At 43.8% G+C, this 21,170-nt stretch overlaps 1 protein-coding gene across 2 annotated transcripts in view; it reads right to left on the minus strand.

Annotated features, from left to right (window-relative positions):
• Nucleotides 1–21,170, minus strand: part of DPH5 (diphthamide biosynthesis 5) — a 37,143-nt gene that overhangs the window by 5,300 nt on the left and 10,673 nt on the right. For both annotated transcript variants that reach the window (XM_075936620.2, XM_075936621.2), the window contains exon 5: nucleotides 2,339–2,459. In XM_075936620.2, the coding sequence (XP_075792735.2) occupies nucleotides 2,339–2,459 (121 nt within the window). The remainder of the gene's footprint in view (nucleotides 1–2,338; nucleotides 2,460–21,170) is intronic.

Consider the following 21,170-nt stretch of genomic DNA (forward strand, 5'->3'; position numbering starts at 1 on the left):
CACCACGCTGAAGTCCACCTTGTTAGAGGTTCCTTCCTGCTTCAATTTCTGGATTTATATATTTTAAATATGGAGCAACTGTGCAACTATATGGGGGCTTAGGGGTCTGCAATATCTCGACAAGCACTCAGGTTCTACAACAGTCAGTAGGGATGTAAGCAACTAATCAACTATCCAATAAGCTTTTGCTTATCAGATAGTTAATGCTCTAGTTGATTAGTCACATCCCCCCTCTATCCGAGAAAGCAAGGGGGGGGAGAGAGGAAGGGGTGCTGGGGAAGCTGTGGGAGGGGGCAGTGGCACACTGGTGGCATTCCACCTTTGAAATGTACAAGAATCCCTGCGGGGCTCTTGTACATTTCAAAGTGGAAGTGCTCCATGGGACTAGTGAGGGACTCAGCCCCAGGCACCATGCGCTGTTTCAATCTTTGAAAAGAGCCCCTGCTGGGCTCTTGTCCATTTCAGAATGGAAGCACTCTTATCGACTAATCAAATAGTCAATGGAAATTCCATATATTCGATTTAGTTGATTGCTCTAATTTTAACATTCTTAATAGGCAGCAATGGAAATTATACACTAAAAAGTACATTCTTTGTACATTCAATTTTTAACTTAGTGTTCAAATCAGAGTGCATTACAGAGACAGGAGACACACCACTCATTTTAAATCTATTCAATGTGTTTAAAAACAAAAAAAGCGGTGCCAAAAAAGGTAAACCGGGTATGTTTTTAGTTTTAAAATAGCTGTTCAGATTTTGGCATCAAGCTCTGCCAAGGAAATTCTGAGAAAAAGGTTTTTATAACCAGATCTGTGCATGACCTGGCCTTTAAAAAGAAAATAATCCAAAACAAAGTAGTGGGAACTACAGCTACACTTTATCGTAAGTTAAAGTTTACAGTACTATCAGAACTGTATTATAAATAGAACTGTTTCTGCATTTTGCTATAATTCATTTGTGAAACATCCCTTAATAAAATTTGACAATCAAATAGACAACAATCAAGTGGTATTAAAAGAACACAACTTGAAATTATCAAGTTTCAAATGTGACTTAAAATTAGAGTCTTACACCTGTCATGAATCTCTTCCTTTCCCCCAAAATGTTAGTTTTGCAATTTTTACAAAATTGTCTTCTCCCATGCTGCTGCTAAAAATCGTTACAAACCTGGGGAACAGTGCAAAGGATTGAATGCTAATGGATACAGAGTAAACAGAAAAATTATCTCCCTCCTGCTTCTCTTCTGTCTGAACTTTTTAATTAAGTAAGCTTAAAAGTTATCAGATCTGACTGTAACCACCTCTGAAAAACAAATTTCTGAGCATCTGGAAAGTCAGCCAGAAATGCAGTGACACTTGTACACTCTGAACTAAGGTTCTTCCAACCCCCAGAGAGAATGCATGTTTTTATTTAAATGATTAATTTGTTAAACATTGACAGCTCTGTCCTCAAGCCTGGAGACAGATGGAATTGGTCTCATTCTTGAACCGGTAACAAACCAAGTGCTCAAACCCACACACTTTTCAGCATGTATGTAATTTTATGCATGTGTTCAGGCTCATTGAAGCCAAGGGAACTGTGTGTCATGTTGTTAATTATGCATAGGCTTATGTGTATCCAGCATTGGGGTTTAAGATTTGGATTACAGGATCAGGGTAAATAAAAAGGATCAGACAAACAATGGGAGCTAGTGAGGATACTGCTAATGTTAAATCCAGTCATCTGTTTTAGATCAATGCTTTATAGTGCTTTTAGTACACATGTAACTGTTATATTGTAAAGACATTCAAATTAATTAAATACAACAAATTTGACTAATATGACACTAGCTAATTACTGCCATCTGATGTGGAGCCTGAACAGGACATATTTGTCCTTAAACTCATGATGTATTTTAATGAATGCTACTGAACCTCTTTTTTTCTCTTTAATTTCTTGACTCCGTTTTAGAAATTGTAGACCATCATGAAACAAGCTATGGCCATTAAGCCAATTCTAAATTCACATATGGTCTACACAAAAGATGCAATTTTTGATATGCAGGTAGTCCTCAGACTTACGATATGAGTGGTGCCTGAGAACTGCATCATAAGTTGTAACTTGGAACTGCAATCCACTCCATTACAGGACTGAGTGTCGAAGTCCAAACCAACAGTGTTAAGTTGAATCCGTGTCAATTCATAAACGCCGTAACTGCCATTTGGCTTAAGTCAAATATCAAAGTTGAGGACTATTTTCAGGACTATACATTTCAAATTTTTTTCTAAATGTATTACATGACCATCGCCTCTGGATGTCATACAAGAAAACAGTTGCAGAACAGACAGCTGTCCCTTACCAAGTAAGCACAGTGTGTGCATTCCATTCTTCTTGTTCTTCTGAATCTTGTCAAAAAAGCTTTCTGGTTTCCACGTATCCGTCCAAAAAACTATAGAAACCGTTTCTCCAAAGTTGTACAGCTATAAAAAAGAGAGAACCCCCCACACACATGCAAAGAAGAAATTATTTAAATGCGGATTACAAACAGTTTCTATAATTAAATATTAGGAAATTAAAAGGTGGGAGGGTTTGAGCATATTTAAGCAGGGCGCATAAGACGGAGCTGATTACAGACACCATTATATAATGGGATATTTTCTAAATGTTTTTGTTGCATACACAAGAATGAATAACTTAATCTCTTTTTTAAAAAAGGGGTCCCTGTTCTCCACCTCCTGTACTGCAACTCCTTAGAATGCTCTAAATGCATTACTATTTGTTTTCTCTTTGTAGCTAAGTCTGGAACAAAGTTTTCTTCTCTGTTATGGAATAGAACGTTTATTACTGTTTTGTCATACTCCTCCAGGCAGCAATATGTGCTAGAGAACGAGCAGTGATGCTGCCTCCTAAGCCTTGCAACCAGTTCTCCATTCTGATCACCATTCTTCATTAACTTTCAATATTCCTTCTACACTCAAAAGGGGTGGGCAGGCCTAATGTGGCCCCAGGATTGCCTGGATCCAGGCCCCGAGGCTTAGGGTTCCTTCTCAGCATTGGGGAGCCTGCACTGGCACTACATCCCCTTCTGCTGACCCACTGTGGGGCTGGAGCGCACACAATCTACAAGTCTGGGTCCCTCCTAGGCTCTGATGTACACAGGGAATGTGAAGAGTGTCTTTCTCCTCAGTTGGGGGTCACATCAGCAAGGATTTTTTTGCTACTTCTCACTTGTGTGTAGCCTCCTCCCCCCTCCAAGTGATTTTTCTGTGGGTCAGCAGCCCTCAACCCAAAAAAGGTTCCCCACCATGACTTAAAAGAACAAATAGCATGTTGTCCTTATTCAGGTAAAATTCCCCAGTTAAGTCAAGGTGGACTAGGCCCTTTTGAAAGACTAAAGGAAAACTGTAGGTATCAAGTAAATTATTGCCTAAATCTATGTTTCTACAAGCCTTGGCATAAATTATTTTTTGTAATTAAGTATTAAAATAGAAGATGTGCACTATCTCTGAAGATGCTGTCCCTGTACAAAAGTAGTGACTCTAAAAGAGACAACCAATGCCCTGAGAGGACAGATACATTTTGTATGTGCATGTGCACACATTTAATTGTAGACAGAGGGAGGCAATTAGATTCATTTGTCCCTCAGTCACCGTATACTGGTGATCTTCTCAGAGTAATGGGGAAGGTGGGCTATGGGAGACTTCATATAGTTCTGCTGATCAGTCCCAGAAGGGCATTCTATCGTAAGGGGCAGCATAAAATAGAAATATTCTCCTGAGATGTAATTAAAGGCAGAATTTGGCCTGTCAATTTATTACTGGTGGCAATGCATAGAAAGAAATCACTCTGCTTTAAAATCCCAGGTTGAGTTGCAGGGCTGAAAAACACATTTATGCATCTATGTTCAGTTAATTTGATCTGGACAGTAGCAAAGGCAATAAACACCAAATCGGTTTACTAGAATCTTGAAAGGCAGAATCACGTCTTCAAAACCTTGGTTTAGCCATGTTGTGGTCAGTACTGATCTAGGGCCATCAAAGCTAGATGTGCATCTCTCAGATATGGGGCATGGTGGGTCCTGGCTCTAGCCCTGAGAATAAGAATGCCCTGGCCCTGTCCTTTTCTCCTCTACACCATGGCCAACTCCCTTTCTCCTCCCTTCCTCCCCCAGTGCTTCCCCTATTTTAAATCCTACATTAAAGTTCGGTCCCTCTTCTCTGCTAAAAGCAGATGAGCTTCTCCTCCTAACCCAAGCTTGGAAGAGTATCACATTGCCACTCCTTACCTGGCTCCTAGCTACAGGTGGCAGACAAGAAACAATTAAAGGGGGGGAGGGTTCTGGCAGCCTGGGTCAGGAGGAGGAATCCCCACCTGCTTTTAGCAGAGAAGGGGAAGCTGCACTCAGCCCTCTTCTCCCCTTTTTTCTATTTTACACCGAAGGTATTATGATGGGTATGTGCCATTTCCTTGCAGCCATTTAATCCATGAGCATCCCTCTTCACTGCCAGCACAGCACAAAGTGGCCAAAGTACACCAGAGAATCAGGTCTTCTATTTCAGCTCTGCTATTTGTGATGCTTCAGAGCAGAAACAAGTTAGTTTTCTATGGAGCTGGTGCCCAAGGGCTACCCATTCATGCCGACAAGAGGACGGTATGTTCAATGATTCTTGGCATATTACACAAACTATTTCCTCATTTAAATATTACACTTCAGTAACTCAAAGACATGAACCCATATTTCACATTTCATAACCATGAGGCCCTGCTGGTAAATTTAAAACGTCACACCCAAGGAAAAGGCCTTGCTTTAATTTTTAACTTTTCGAGGCCCATTTTGTAGAAACTTTCCTCCCTCCACATATTTTTTCAGTTAGCTCAACCCTCTCCATTTTATACCAAAACATGGTCTAGAGGCTACTAAAGTACAGGTCAGCGGCTTAGACCCTCCTCCCCCTTTTTTTAAGTTAAAGCATATGGCATATGTTATGGAAACAGATTAGCCTTTTAATATTAAAGCTGAATAAATAATGTTCAGTTTCACAGTGCAATCTTCTCCGCTGAAATGCCATTTTAGAGTTATCAAAAACACAGGCAGAACCTGAGTTAACGGGACAAAAAAAAAAATCAATCACAATTGTACATTGTCATTACTGGGTACATTCTAGGGATATGACCGGGTAATGCTTACCAGGTACCAGTTAACTAATGCCAGGGAGCAGCCCCCTGCCCATGGCCTGCCAGTGGAAGCCGTGGCTCCCCCAGTGGGACCAGTAGCCGGCAGTAGCAACAGTTCCAGCCTCGGTGCTGGGAGCCTTCTGCCGCCGGAAGTGGCAGCTGCCCCTAGAACTGGATCCCATTTAGTTGGCTAACCAGTTAAACATTAGGTTCACCTAATGTTTAACTGGTTAACTAATTAATTGGGATATTATATCCCTAGTACATTTTCCCTCCAGATTAGAAGTATCTTGCTACCAGGTTTCATAAAAAATGAGCCTTGGAAGCAAGCAAGCAGGATCCAAACATCTTGGCTATCAGATCTGCCAGTGAGACTAATTCTAATATTCTGCACTGTCTTCCCAATATGACCGGGATCACTGAGAAGCCATTCCAGACAAACTAGCAGCTAGACATGCAGCCTGGGCTTATCGGTGAACGTTCACGTTTAGACATAGGCTCCTGCCCTCCTCATGGGGAGCTGGCTGCATTGAAGGCAGCAGTGCAGGGCAGCAGCCAGCTCCCCAGGAGCAGGGCTACAAGTGGGAGCCATCTGCCACCCATGCTGCCACCTTTGTAACAGAGGTAGTAGCAATATGGGGAAGTAGTATGCGTGGGGAGCTAGCTTAAAAGCTGGCTTCCAACATGCACTGGCTCCTAGGGAGCCACCTGCTGTCCTTGCACTGCTGCCACGAATACAGAAGCAGCAATGTGGGAAGGTAGCCAGCTCCCCAAAAGCAGTGTGCACACCTGAGGGTTTGTGTAACTGCTGAGTTTTTCAGCAGTTCCACGTTTACACAGTTACCCACTTTTTAACATCCCTACTAGCAGCATCCTTTAGTCACTGATGCAGCAAGGCTTGATCAGTCATGGGCTCAGCATGAATGGACTTGCTTACTGGCTGATGTTTGAAACCATCAGATCATTCATTATCCAGGCAAAAGTGGTCTCCTCTCCAAACAAAGGCCTGAATGTAAATTAATAGCTACTTGTGGTGGTACATGGAACAGAAAAGTTTTCTTCACCACCACACATCACAGAAAAGGGTGATTAAGAGATTGGGTGATAACTCAGTGATGACGTCTGCAAAACTGACAACCACTCTGTTATCAGCTGGACAGAAACCATTATCACATGATGACAATTCTGAGGTCAATTGCTCCTTTGACCACTTTCCACAATGGCTGCTGACCCAGCCTAGGTATGAACTAGAAACCTAGTAGTTAAAACGTCCCACTTCCTATTACCGCTTAACCCAGGAGTGGTATCTCCCACCACACTGCTTCTCACTGAATTATGGCAGAGACGGCTCCTTCACTAAGACAATACTGAATGCGTACCTTGTTTTATAAGCAGTTGGATACCCCTGTCACAACTGTGCTAGCTCATTAGACTGGTCTTTTATACACTATCAGTAACAGGTCTTTCATTTAAACTGAGGGTCCAAAAGATGTATGGGAATCTTGGAAAAGAAAAGAAAAAAGTCAGTAAAATACTGTTACTGGAATGTAAAATACTTTTGAATACCTTCCCAAAGTATCGATTTGATAAGGAGGCAATTCTTCCAGCACCACACATTTAACACAGCTTTCCAAACACTTGCTTTTGACCAACTGGTTAGCCTGAAAATTGTTTTCAGAGCAACAAGACTGTATTAATGAAGGCACAACTATCCAGATCATTTATACCCCTGGATGAGTTAGATTTAGAGACAAATATCCTTATTTTTACTGCATGCACCTTAGTAAAGGTCACAAAGCATCTATATTCCTTCTGAGGAATGAAAGAGAGGAGCAATAAAAAGGAGAAAGTTACTTTAGACAATGTACTAGTATACTGTCATTTTGGAAGTCCCACGGAACTGAAACAATAATGGAATACCATTGCAAAAACTACTAAAAGCCAGGAAGAGCAGTCAGGTCTCCTGATTCCCAATCCAGTGCTGGATCTACTAAGATCAGACTGCCTCCCACAAAATGCAACATAAAGCAATGCAAAAAAGGTGGCCAATTTCCCCTGTTCTTCAACCTTCACTGAAAATATGTTTTGTGTCTTCAATTTTATTTACAGACATACGACAGGAAAGCAAGCAGCTTTTTGCACCAATGACTAGGAAGCCTACAGTTGTTTTGTGCTAGTACTGTTAAACACTGTGGCTGCGTCTAGATTGGCATGATTTTCCGGAAATGCTTTTAACAGAAAAGTTTTCCGTTAAAAGCGTTTTCGGAACAGAGCGTCTAGATTGGCACAGACGCTTTTCAGCAAAAGCACTTTTTGCAGAAAAGTGTCCGTGCCAATCTAGACGCGCTTTTCTGCAAAAAAGCCCCAATCGCCATTTTCGCAATCACGGCTTTTTTGCGGAAAACAAATCTGAGCCTTCTACACTGGCCCTTTTGCGCAAAAGTGACTTTTGCCTGAACGGGAGCAGAATAGTATTTCTGCAAGAAGCACTGATTTCTTACAGTAGGAAGTCAGTGCTTTTGCAGAAATTCAAGCGGCCAGTGTAGACTGCTGGCAAGTTTTTCCGGAAAAGCGGCTGATTTTCCAGAAAAACTGGCCAGTCTAGGCACAGCCTGTGGTTATGTCTACACTTGCACTCTAGTTTGAACTACAGTGCAAGTGTAGACATACCCTGTGGTTCAGCACTTGAGCTAATTACAAACTGCAAAGGTAGAATGAAGTATGAGAGAGAATGGACTAGATTCTAATCTCACATATAACAGCATAAATCCACTGCTGTGGTCCAGCTCATAAGATGTTCTTAGTGTTGTGGCCAAATAGGCAAGGAACACAAAGCATAAAAAGGAAGGAGCAGAGGCTAAGTAGGAGAAAGTAAACAAAAAGCTGTTGTTTCCCCTCAAACACAATAGGGTACTAAAACAAACAGCAGAGAAGATGCAATTTAATATTCCAGGCCACCAGTGCCCTAACTGCAGTGAAACAAAGAAAGAAATATTTCAACATACAGAAGTTTATTTATAGTATCTTTTTCCCAGAATTGTTGCTGTATCAACTGTAACAGTGACACTGCATTTTGTCAATTACGTACACGGTCTCCTTTCCTAAAACTTCAAAATAGCTTTAGAAGCTGTTCAGAAAATGGGTTTACTCACCAGGAATGTTTCAGGAGGTAAATACAAAAAGATTTTGTCGTTAAGTATTTTAGACCCAAACTGGCAGCTCTTATGCACATGCAGACTCCCAGTTTGACTGCAAAGGGCACTGGCCAATACTAAGGCCTACTTTTGATCTTTTTTGCTGTGTTGGGAATCACAAATTATATCATGGGATGTTCTTGAAGGCAACTGATCCCATTATGACATCTGTTATTGGGAGATGTGTGTGTCCTTAACTCACACCGAAGTCAGCAGGGAGACTCATGGTCCCAATAATCTAGGTGGGAAAACACCAATGGGAATTAAGGTTTACTCAACATCTTGCATCATAGGATACTAGTACTTACTTGCTGGTAAACCTCACTACAAGAAGTGATTCCCCTTCCTTCACATTTGGTATTAGGATTTTGGCTGTGATATTGCTCAAAGAAAAAGTTACTCACCTTGTGCAGTAACAATGGTTCTTCGAGGTGTGTTCCCATGGGTGCTCCACTCTAGGTGTCGGTCTTGTCCCACGCTGCAGACTGGAGATTTTTCAGCAGTGGTCTGGCCGGGCCGCACTTGTGCAGCAGGAGGCACGCGCCACTCACGCCGACTGAGCATGCGCAGCCCGGCTCCCACCAGTTCCTCCAAACCGTCTACAGCTGCAGACGGAGTTATCCGCTCTCCTGTAGTTTCTGAGGAAAAGTTGTAAATATACCTAGTTAGTGATAGTTAATAGTTCTAATTTATACTTTCTGTTCTAGTTATAGTTCTCATTATTTTAAAAAAAAAATTCTCTTCAAAACATGCCTGGATCAGCCGGCTTCAAAAAAATGTGCGTCTTGCCACGATGCAATGCTCCCCTCAGACGGGCACTCTAGGTGCATCAAGTGCCCAGGAGAGGGGCATATTCCCCAAAAACGTCAGCACTGCACCAAACTTACGGCGCAAGCCAGAAGGGACCGTGAAATGCGGCTCACAATGCTCCTTTTTAATAAAGTCCTGCCGAGGCTACTGCAGAGTCATGGGTAGAAATGTTAATAGCATAGTGTCTCGCAAATGTGGAGTCAGATAACCATGTGGCCGCTCTGCAGATGTCTGGTAGGGAGACCTCTTTTATAAATGCTGTGGAGGTTGCGATCGCTCTTTTCGAATGCGCCCTCAGTAAATGAGGCGGGTCCTTATTTTGTAATGCATAGCAACAAGAAATGCAGGAGACAACAATCTTTGAGATACGTTGCGCTGAAATAGGTTGGCCCATGGAGCACTGAGCTGTGGACAACAATAAATGTTGTGATTTGCGAAAAAATCTACTTGGCTAGAACACGAGTTTAAGGGCAAGTCAGACATCCAAGGTATGCAGCTGGGAGTCTTGTGGAGACGAGTGTGGTTCCAGGTGGAAGATTGGGAGTACGATGGGTTAGTTAATGTGGAACTGTGAGTTCACCTTGGGAAGGAAATTGGGGTGAGGACACAGTATCAGTTCTTGGTTCGTGAACAGTGTATACAGTGGTGTAGCCGAGAGAGCGGCGAGTTCATCCACCCACCAAGCTGAAGTGATAGCCAGCAGGAACGTAACTTTCATGGTAAGCATCATCAGGTCAGATGATGTCATGGGTTCAAAGGGGGGACCCATCAGACTGTAGGACCAGCTGCAGGTCCCAAGCATCTGCTGGTTCTCTGTGTGCCAGATATAAGTTAGCGAGACCCTTGAGAAAAATTTTTGGTCGTTGGGTGAGAAAACATCGAGCAGCCCTGTATCAAGGGTCGAAGGGCCAAGATTGCTGTGATGTGGACCTTAATCAAAGGGAGCGATAAACCCGATCTTTGTAACTGCAGGACATAATCAAGAAAGTGCTGGAGAGGAATAGAATTGGGATCAAAGTTATTGGCATGGCACCAGGACTGAAAACGGCGCCATTTATAAAGGTAAGTGCGGCGTGTCGAATCCCTTCTACTGTGCAACAGTACATATTTGACATCTTGGGAGCATTCTATTTCTGAGTGTCAGAACCAGTTAGGAACCATGCCATGAGATGTAACTTGTGGATCTGTGGGTGCACAGTCCAGTAGATTGTATGGGGAACAGATGGACATCTGAAGGAGGATAGGGAGCCATGTTTGACGAGGCCAAAAAGGAGCCATGAGAACGACCTTGGCTTTGTTCCTAGCTATCTTCTCCAAGACCTTGGAAATCAGGAAACAAAGAGCAGTTGCTGGCTCCAGTCTATAAGGAAGGCATCTCCCAGAGAGTTGTGACTGATGCCTGCTCTTGAACAATAAAGAGGGCACTTCACGTTGTGATATGTTGCGAATAAGTCTATGGTGGAATATTCCCACCTCTGGAATATTTGTTCTGTTATTTGAAGGTCCCATTACCATTCGCGCAGATGAATGAGGTGCCTGCTGAGAGTGTCGGCAATGATGTTGTCTTTCCTTCGTAGATACATTGCAGTGATGGAAATGCTGTGCCGGATGCACCAGTTCCATAAACGTGTGGCTTCTGCACAAAGGGATCGCGAACAAACACCGCCCTGACAGTTGATATAATACACTGCCGTCATGTTGTCCATAAGAATTTGAATGGTGCGATCTTGAATGCTGTACCAGAAAGCTGTGAAGGCATTGAATACTGCCCTTAATTCGAGCAGACTGATGTTCTGGAGAGATTCGTGAGGGGACCAGCATCCCTGAACTTGAGAGTCCCCAAGGTGGGCTCCCCAACCCAGTAGGGATGTATCTGTTGTTATCTGATTCAACGGTGGGTTGTGGGTGCCAAAAGGGGACTCTGGTAAGCATATTTGTGGTGTTGCTCCACCATTTCAAGGATTCTCGTACCATGGGAGGAACGGAAACTAGTTTATGAATGTCGTGACTTCCCGGACAGTAGATGGAAGCTGACCAATGTTGCAGACTTCTGAGATGCAATCTTGCGTGTTGAACCACATATGCGGTGGCAGCCATATGGCCTAGGAGCCTCAGACAGGTAAGTACCGATGTTTGGGGACTCAAGCAGAGTATCCGTACAAGCTCTTGGATTGCTTGGAATCTGGCGAGGGGTAAGTATGCGTTGGCCATAGTGGAATCTAGTCGAGCACCAATGAATTCAAGAGAATGTTGCAGAGTTGTGGACGACTTTGAAAAATTGATTACAAGACCAAGGGTGTGAAATAGGTGGTGTTGATGGCTCGTGATGCCTCTTCCATAGTGGGGGCCTTGATGAGGCAGTCCAGGTAGGGAAAAATTATGATGCCGAGGCGGCGAAGGTACGCTGCAACTACCGCTAGTGTCTTTGAGAAGACTCTTGGTGCAGAAGAGAGGCCGAAGGGAAGAACCCTGTATTGGAAATGTTCGTCGCCTATCTGGAATGTTAGGAAGCATCTGTTAGCCGGATGTATGGTCACATGAAAATATGTGTCCTGTAAGTCGAGGGATGTGAGCCAATCCCCTGTGTTGAGCGCTGGTAAGATGGAAGCCAGCATGACAATCTTGAAGTGTTGTTTCCGTAAGTATCAGTTGAAGCCTTGAAGGTCTAATATCAGTCTCCACCCTCCCCATTTTTTCTCACTGAGGAAGCATCAAGAATAGAATCCTTTGCCCTGGAATTGTTTGGGCACACTTTCTATAGTGCCAATCTCAAGAAAATGGAGAACCTCTGCCTTTAAAAGAGACTCGTGAGATGGGTCCCTGAAAAGGGATGGGGAGGGGAGAGAGGAAGGGGTCAACGAGGTGAAGGGGATTACATAGCCTGATGTAACTAGCTTGTGAACCCATCTGTCGGTGGTGATGGCAAACCAATGAAGACAGTATGGTCTCAAGCGATGGTGGAAGATTCTGGTTGGTTCTTGTAAATGGTGTTCTAAGGGGAATGTCTCACAGACCCTCGACGAGACCATTAAACCTGCTGTCGGTTGTTTTGTTGGTTGGGCGTCTTGTTATTTTGAGGGCGTTGCCTCTGTGGACGTTGTCTGGGTCTTGTTGGTCGTATTGCCTAAATCAATTAGGCGCTTATGAGAACGGTCGTTGTCGGTAGTAAGGTGTATACCGCTGTCGGTGATACCGTGGGGTATACATGCCAAGCATCCTGAGAGTGGTCCTTGAGTCCTTGCCCGAGTGGAGCAGCTGGTCCGTTCTCTCAGCAAATAGAGCTTGCCTATCAAACAGCATATCCTCTACTTTAGACTGTAGATCTTTCCGTACAGCCACCACCTGCAACCAGGATGCTCTTCACATAACCACCGAGGTGGCAGTTGTTCACACTGCTGTGTCGGCAATATCCAGGGCTATCTGTAATGCCATTCTCGAGGCAGCGTAGCCCTCCTGTACGACCAACTTCAAGATCTCACGGTTAGCATCAGAGAATTCTTCGAGGAGAGGATAAGCCTGGTATAGTTGTCAAAACTGTGGTTAGAGAGGTGGGCAGAATAATTCGCCATTCTCAACATTAGGGTGGCTGATGAATAGACCTTTCTCCTGAATAGGTCTAGGCACTTACCCTCTTTATCCCCTGAAGTGGCTTTGTGTTGGGGGCTTTAGATCTCTGCTGTGCTGTGTCCATTACCAAAGAATTCACTACCCTTAGCAGGGACAAAGTATCTTTTGTCCGTCTTTTTACTTGTTGGGGGAGCAGAGGCCGGTGTTTGCCATACTTCATTGGCTATCTCCAGTATCGCATCATCCAGAGGCAAGGTGATTCTGGATTTTTGAGAAGGTTGCAAATTCTTAAGCATCTTATGTTGCTTCTGTTGCACCTGTGATAACTGTATCTCTTGTGACTGTCAAATGCTTAAAGACATCTTGGAATTGGCGTGCATCATCCGTAGGTGAGCTGTTGGCCGGAAATACAGCCTTATTTGGGGATGAGGAAGACTGGTTGGTTGGTGTTTCTCCTTGTGGCTGGACAGACGTGGTCCCAGGTACTGTAGCCGGAGCAGGCTACGGTGCTGAGGTCACATCCCCCATTGGGATGGATGGTCCAGTGGGTATTGATGTCACTGGTGGGCTGACGGTATCACAACACACGAGTATGTCGACACTCAGGCAATCTTAATCAGGTGTGCCGTGCTGAGTAGGGACAGTGGTAATCGTAGCACTGGCGGTGGGAGTGGTAGCCTTTGTCCATGGAGAATATGCCCTTCTTGTGGAATAATGGTACTGGGAGTAGGGTGAGCAGGCCAAAGATCTTGAGCGGGATCTACTCCTTCGTCTTCTTGGGGATGATGGGGACCTGCGCCGGTGATAATGGTGAAGGGATGGTGAGTAGTGTGGTGAATGGCAGCGACCACGTGTAGTGGGGCTATCATGACTTTGAGTGTGTGAGAGCATGGAGAAGTGTGAGTAGAGGGCCCCAGAGAAAAGAGCACTGATTCTGGGCTAGGAGAAGGGGTAATGATCCTTCTTGATTAATACAGCGCTTCAGATGGTGCGGAAGAGTGTTGACGGGGCGACCATATTTCTGGCTGTTGACGTGCTAATATCAGTGATGGTGGTGCTGACGGAATTATTGTGATGTTCAGTGCTGGACTCGATGCCATAGTCGGCACCGAGACGGACAGTGCTGAAATAGTGTCGGGGAACTCGGTGCGGTAGTTGGTTCCGTCTGTGTGCTGCGGCTCGGGATGCATCTTCGGTGCCGAGGTAGCAGTTGGCACCGGTCTCGCCATCGGTGCCGCAGGTGCTCTCGATGCCGACACAGTTGTAGTTTGTGAGGTAACTGCTGGTGCTGACTCCGCTCTAGGGGCCGACGTTTGTATCTGCGCCTGAACCCCTGACGGAGTGGGGCCCGGTGCTGACGTGCTACGGGCGGTCTTGTGTTTGTCAGCACGAGGCGCAAGCCCGTTCTGGAGATACTTGGCTTTCCAGTATTCTTAGCCCTCTTTGAAGTAGAATGACAAGAGGGCGGGGGTCTCTGTTCCACAGGACTTAGAGCGGACCTCTTGTGCACTACTGCTGTGTCGGAATGTTCTGGGTCATCAGATGGTTTCAGGGCTTTATTAAAAAGGAGCATTTTGAGCCGCATTTCGCAGTCCTTCTGGCTCGCGCTGTAAGTTTTGCACAGACATTTTGGGGGAATATGCCCCTTTCCTAGGCACTTGATGCACCTAGAGTGCCTGTCTGAGGCAGGCATTGTGTCGTGGCAAGATGCACGTTTTTTGAAGCTGGCTGATCCAGGCATGCTGTGAAGAGAATTTTTTTTTATAACAAGAACTATAACTAGAACAGAAAGTATAAATTAGAACTATTAACTATCACTAACTAGGTATCTTTACAACTTTTCCTCAGAAACTACAGGAGAGCGGATAACGTCTGCAGCCGTAGGCGGTTAGGAGGAACTGGTGGGAGCTGGGCTGCGCACGCTCAGAGTCGGCATAAGTGGCGCGTGCCTACTGCGCATACACGGCCCAGCCGGACCACTGCTGAAAAAATCTCCGGACTGCGGTGCGGGACAAGCCCGACTCATAGAGTGGAGCACCCACGGGGACTACCTGAAGAGTAAGTTCATCCTTAAAGGAATTTTTTGCCCTTGCTGCTTGATTCCCCTGATATTCCTCAGACTACAGTAGGTATACTGTGCTAATATCGAATGACCAGAGGCGAGACCGGGAAGTTACCAGAGCTACAGTTCTGTCAGCAGAGGTACTAAAACCAAAAATAAATCCAAAGTTGCTTAAGGCTTCTAGCCATTTAAACTGAGCATTAGTCTAAGCTATGGGGTCCAACACGCTAGCCGCATGTGGCTATTTGGCCAGAGTGGTTAGTTGGCTTGAACAATGTGGCTATTTAGCTGATTGAGTGTGACTAATTCAGAACTGGTTGGACACCATAGGTCTATGGCTTCTCTTTCAACACTGTCTTACCCAAGTTTATAAAACTGCAAGCATGAAAAGTTAGAACTTTTACTTAAAATGCAGTTTCTGCAGCTCATGTAACTGAGCTAAAACTCCTGGGATCTGTCAATTATAGAGTATGGAGATGTGGGGAGATGGCTACCAAGTTGGAGAAAGTGCGTTGAACATGACCATGTTCTGCACCTTATGGCTGATACCACTCAGCAGACATGATTTTCAACCTGGTAACTTTAGGCAAAGGAACCAAAGGGAAGAGCCTCTCTCTGCTGAGTTACCTTCCCTTGTTGATGCTCAGGAAATGGCTTCCAGGGGAGCAGAATGGGAACATTAAGAGAATTAAGAGCCTCCTTCCATCAATAGCATTTGTAGGACACAGAACTTAATCCAAAAGGGTAAAGTCACCTCAAAGAGGTTTTGGTATTCTTCTCAGGTTATTCATATACAGAGACACTAGATCAAAATATCTTTTCCCAACACCCTCTCACCTATCCCCCATATTAACCTGAATTACATAGGTGCCAAATAAGTGGATGCTAAATTTAGGTCAAATTTAATGGTGAAAAATGGTGCTGTAACTTAGACAGCACATATAAGCAATACAGTAGGATACCCTGCAATGAACTAGCGTTTAGATGTTGAGCAAAACAAGTGCAAACTTAGATAACGAAGGGTTAGGGCATTTTAGCTGGAAAACCAACTGGAGACAGTAAGATAAAAGTTGTTTACTTTTTACATGAATGAATTTTTTGTTGTATTAGAACTCTCCCACTTGAGAGAGGATGGATGGCTGTGTAGTTAAGGCATAGAACAGATACAGGAAATAAAAAATTCTATAGCTGCCACAGGCTTCCTGTGTGACCTTGGGCAAATCTCATAACTACTACATACCTCAGTTTCCCAACTGTAAATAGCACTTCTCCTCTAGGACATGGAAGGAATGAATAAATTTCCAAGGGGGTCAGATACTATTGAGTGGGCACCACAGCTCTGTATTTGTATTTTTCAGTTACAAAATATCAGGCTGAGTGTGTTGGAGTGGGATTTTATATTTATATTTCAGGTTTAATAATATAGTAATGTATGACTTAATTTCATCCTGCCAGCCACCCTCTTTATGACCCTCTGGGGGCACTGGTACAAACGCATCTGACAGACTGCCAGTGTCTGTACCAATGCTAAAGGCAGGGACAGACCATTAGGCCCTTTAGTTAAATACCCATTTCTTTGTTTTAAGGTTTAGTAAGTGAGAGACAGGATCCTGTGTCTATGTTAATAAGATTAGAGGAATGTTGAAGGCCTGGGCCACAATGTGAACTATTTTGATTACAAGATTTAGTAAGGTTTAATTTACAATGCTTTTTATTGCTCAATATAAAACACTGCTATTTGTATACCTTTGAAGGTCTCTGTAAAAAAACTGTTTGTGTGAATGAGGAATGTATGCATCAGAAAAGATAAGGTGTGAAGGCCGTTGTTAACTACCATATGGTCAAGAGAGGAGGGGTGAAGAACGAGACTACCGACACCAGAGAACCATCAGCACACACGCATCCATGATTAAGTAAGAGCAGATTGGTGACTCTAAGGTGGTGCTGGCACCTCTAAAGACAATTGATTAACTCAATCCAGGACAGGATGACCCTCTCTGAGGTTTTTTGGAATGATAACATCATACGATAACACCAATTAAGGAGTAACCAGTCATAAATTGACAGTGAAATCCACAGACTTCAACAGAGAAAAGAGGATTATAAGAGCAGGGTGCTTTGCCATGGGACTTTGGGTTCGTCTTGCCACCAACTCCAGGAGCATTGGCTCACGACCAACAGAGCCCGGCTCCCCTCTGCGATCAATCTGGCTGGCCACTAGATTGATCCAGACTCTGGACCGGTAAACATAACATCGACTGGTGGAACCGTGTGCATGGTGTGTGTGTGTGACTGAAAAGCATATACTAATTGTTGTATTCTCAATAAATGCGGCAGACTGCCTTCTCCCCTATAAAAGATCTCGTGTGCTTTGAATGGGCAAAACAAGTGGATTTACCTTGCAAAAGGGTCAGGACAGGAGGCATTTTTCCTAATTACCGTTTTAAATAATGCTTATGTAAATTGGCAATTCTGTTTTCCCAGAGCTTTGCAGCTCTTCTTACTCTAGCTGTTAGTTATGTCAGTCAGTACAACCCTTGAACCCCATCAAAAAGATGAATAGCACTAGATGGAAGGATGGAGGCTGAGGGCTTCGGCAACTTTACTGCAGCTCCTAAGCCAGGGAAAGGAAGTTATGCAAAAGGACTAGTTTGAGCCATGACTTCCACAAAGGTCTTTGGCAGAGTAGTAAGGGCATGCAAGGAAAACTACAGCAATACACTATACTGCAGACAGCCTACGTCTGGACTACTTCCCATGTACTGGCTCTTTAGAGCTGCTTCTTGAGGCACACTGGGGCAATCATTTAGCTTTGGTCTGATAAACTGAGAAATAATCTTTCTTTCAAATGGCAAGGGGAGTATAAAGGTAGGGTGGTGCATGAAGTGTGCATGAAAGGCCAATTTTCAGCTAATTAATGGTGACAATAATTGGCTATACTACCAAAAGCAACATGTTAAACCTAGAGCAGTTTGCTTCTGATTTTCTTTCTCCATTTATTCCAAGCCCCTCACCCTTAGTTGGTTCTTTCCCTTGTTGTTCTATTCTATTTTGTTAAGACACTTTCCCACTGGTCTTGTCTCATTTTGGAAAACTAAAAAAAGGAATTTTTGCCAGCTCTTGAACAAAAGCCTGATACTCTGAACAATAAGGCAGAACACAAAAGTGCAGAGACATGGGCACAGGCAGGATCTAGAGGCTTTGGCACAACATGACTAGTGCCTGCATCCATCTTGCAATGTACCTAACTGACCCAGCTCTCAAAAAAGCTCCAGCCAATCAGAAACTGCAAGGAAAGAGCTATTCAGAAGTTTGGCACTGAAGGTCTTAGAAGATCTTGTCCCTTTAATGTGACAGGAACCAATGCAATAGCTTCTTTAACATTTTTATTAGATACAGTCTCTAATCAGTTACCACAGTGATTCTCCATACTAGCAGCACAGTTCTGGGCTGTATAGTAAAGATGTTTACACAGTGGGTGCATATCTTTTTCCTTCCAAACAATTTAACTTTTAAAAAGCTTTTGATGTACAAAACAACAACGACTACATTTCTACTCCTTCAGTCCCAGAAACAAGTAATCCAGCCTTAGCTCATGCTGTGATCTGTAGTTTGTAGCTTATGCCAGCATCTTTGAAGAAATCAGTACACAAAAGTGGTGTGTAGTACCAGAATGTTTACTCCATTGACTTCAGTAACCCTCCATGCAGTAAAAATATTCATTTAACTGCATGTCATATGCTTCACAGAAAAAAATGAACATTGCTCTGATAAGAGACATGTTTTGTGAGCAGCAACTGCATTTCACCCAGTCAGACTAATCAGCAGCTCCAGCTCATTGTTCTGAAAACCATAAGTGCAATCTATAAAGGTGTTTCCTGTTTTTCACCAGTTAAGTTGTATCAAGATCAGAATAAAAGGCACACACACACACACAAAAGAACCCGTTCTGTGGTCGAGTGTGTGTGTCTCTCTCTCTCTCTCTCTCTCTCTCGGAATCCCTGTTATACTAAAAAATAACAAAATTTTAAAAAACCCCAATTGTTCTTAAGAAAATGAAATAAATTAATGTCAGGAGACAAATATGGAAGTAAAGTGGATAGTAGTAAGGGACAATGAAAGTAACAGCTACAACTTTTATTAAAGCGACGAGGAGTCCTGTGGCACCTTATAGACTAACTGAAGTGTAGGAGCATAAGCTTTCGTGGGCAAAGACCCACTTCGTCAGATGCATGACATGCATCTGATGAAGTGGGTCTTTGCCCACGAAAGCTTATGCTCCTACACTTCAGTTAGTCTATAAGGTGCCACAGGATTCCTCGTCGCTTTTGCAGATTCAGACTAACACGGCTACCCCTCTGAACTTTTATTAAAAGTCAGATTCCTTGTCAGCTTTGTTCTACCTTGATCATCTTTTTGCTCTTTCAAAGAACACTGAAGATTTAAACATTCAGTTGGTTACGGTAATACAACAATCAATATTTCCTAGGGTGATTTTCATAAGAGTGGGAATATGTTGTTTTATGAGCAAGAAGTCCCTCCCTAGTTAACAAGGAAAATGACTATTGCCAGGATAAATAAGCTCATGTTTCCTTCAAGGTAGGTTCCCCCAGCATTGGATAAAGTAACGACTATTCTTTAGAGACATGCATGCAAAGTCTATAGCGTGGATTGGTTTTAGGGCAGATTAGGGACTAGTGCAAACTTCCAGAATTACCACCAATTTTTTATTCAGGCACCTGCTCTGCCAGGGGTAGTACTGGAGAGTGAGTCCTGCAGTTTTCTTCCTAATGGCATAGAAAACAAGACCATGCCGTGCTCCTAAGTAGTAGGAACCCGTTGCCAACTTATCACAGCAGAGGTAAGCTGCGCACCACCATAACGCAGATAGGGGAAGGGAGTCAGCCCTTGTGCTACTCTACCCATTCTGTGCAGCCATGTGACAGCTGCCACCTGTCTACTGCATATGTAGATTTAACACTGAAAGTCTACTTCCTTCCTAAAAGATAATCAGACCTTCCCTTTCAGCAACAGGCAGGTGTTGTGAGAAAGTTCTCATGGGGAGGATTTTCACATAGCTAAGGTCATGGGCTGTGTTCCCTGTGGGCATGCGTATACAACAATTAATGTTCACATTTTAAGAATGGTGCTGCTTAACTCATGCTTAACTATTAGAGCAGACATTTCTATCACTACGAGAATTTCAACTATGGAGCAAAATGTGGAATTTCCAAGTTAGGAAAAAACAGACCCATGCTAGCTTTGACAGAGCCAGTACACTAAAAAGAGCAACGTTGCCAAAGTTGTGGGGGCCGAGGAATGAGTGGGTCACCTTGAGTACATACCCTGGATTTCAGACAGGACTGCATTTGGGTTGGCTAGCCTGTCTCACTGCCTGTGCAGAAACAGCTACACTATTTTTAGCACACTGACTCAATCAAAGCCAACATGGGTATGTCTACCTGACTTGGAAACTACACCTCTCGGTCCATTGAAGACATATCCTGTGTCATGAAAGCCTGCTCAGAGCTAAAGCCTATGCAATATCTATGACGGTACAGCTATGCTGTTGCTGGCAACTGCTGAAGAGGACTACTCTTTTTGGTGTAAGATTGGAAATAAGGATGCTTTGGAGGATAGGGTCATAATTCAAAATGATCTGGACAAACTGGAGAAATGGTCTGAGGTAAACAGGATAAAGTTTAATAAGGACAAATGCAAAGTGCTCCACTTAGGGAGGAACAATCATTTTCTCACATACAGACCAGGAAGTGGCTGTCTAGGAAGAAGTACTATAGAAAAGGATTTAGGGATCATAATGGACCACAATCTAAATCTGAGTCAATAGTGTGACATTTGCAAAAAAGGCAAACATGATTCTGGGATGCATTAATGAGAGTGCTGCAAGCAAGACACGAGACGTCATCCTTCTGTTCTATACTGCACTGATTAGGCCTCAGTTGGTGTATTGTGTCCAATTCTGGGCACCAAGTTGCAAGAAAGAGGTGGAGAAATTGGAGAAGGTCCAGAGAAATGCAACAAAAATGATTCAAGGTCTAGAAAATATGAGCTATGAGGGAAGACTGAGGGGATACAATAGCAGTTTTTAAGTACCTAAAGGGGTGTTACAAGGGGGGAAAATTTGTTCTCCTTGACCTCTAATGATAGCACAAGAAACGATGGGCAAGCGGCTCCATGGGAGCAGATATGTGTAGGCAGCCAGCTTAAAAGCCCGGTTCCCATGTGTACCAGGTCCTGCTTGCCCCCTCCCTCACCCTCCATGCTCCATGACAGAGGCAGCAGTGCAGATGTGGGGGCAGGCAGCTTCACAGGATCTGGTGCTCGAAGGGAACCATCTTAAAAGCTGGCTCCCAACAGGCACC

The sequence above is a fragment of the Pelodiscus sinensis genome, chromosome 9, assembly GCF_052426305.1.
Source record: "Pelodiscus sinensis isolate ZL-2025 chromosome 9, ASM5242630v1, whole genome shotgun sequence".
Taxonomy (NCBI): domain Eukaryota; kingdom Metazoa; phylum Chordata; order Testudines; family Trionychidae; genus Pelodiscus; species Pelodiscus sinensis.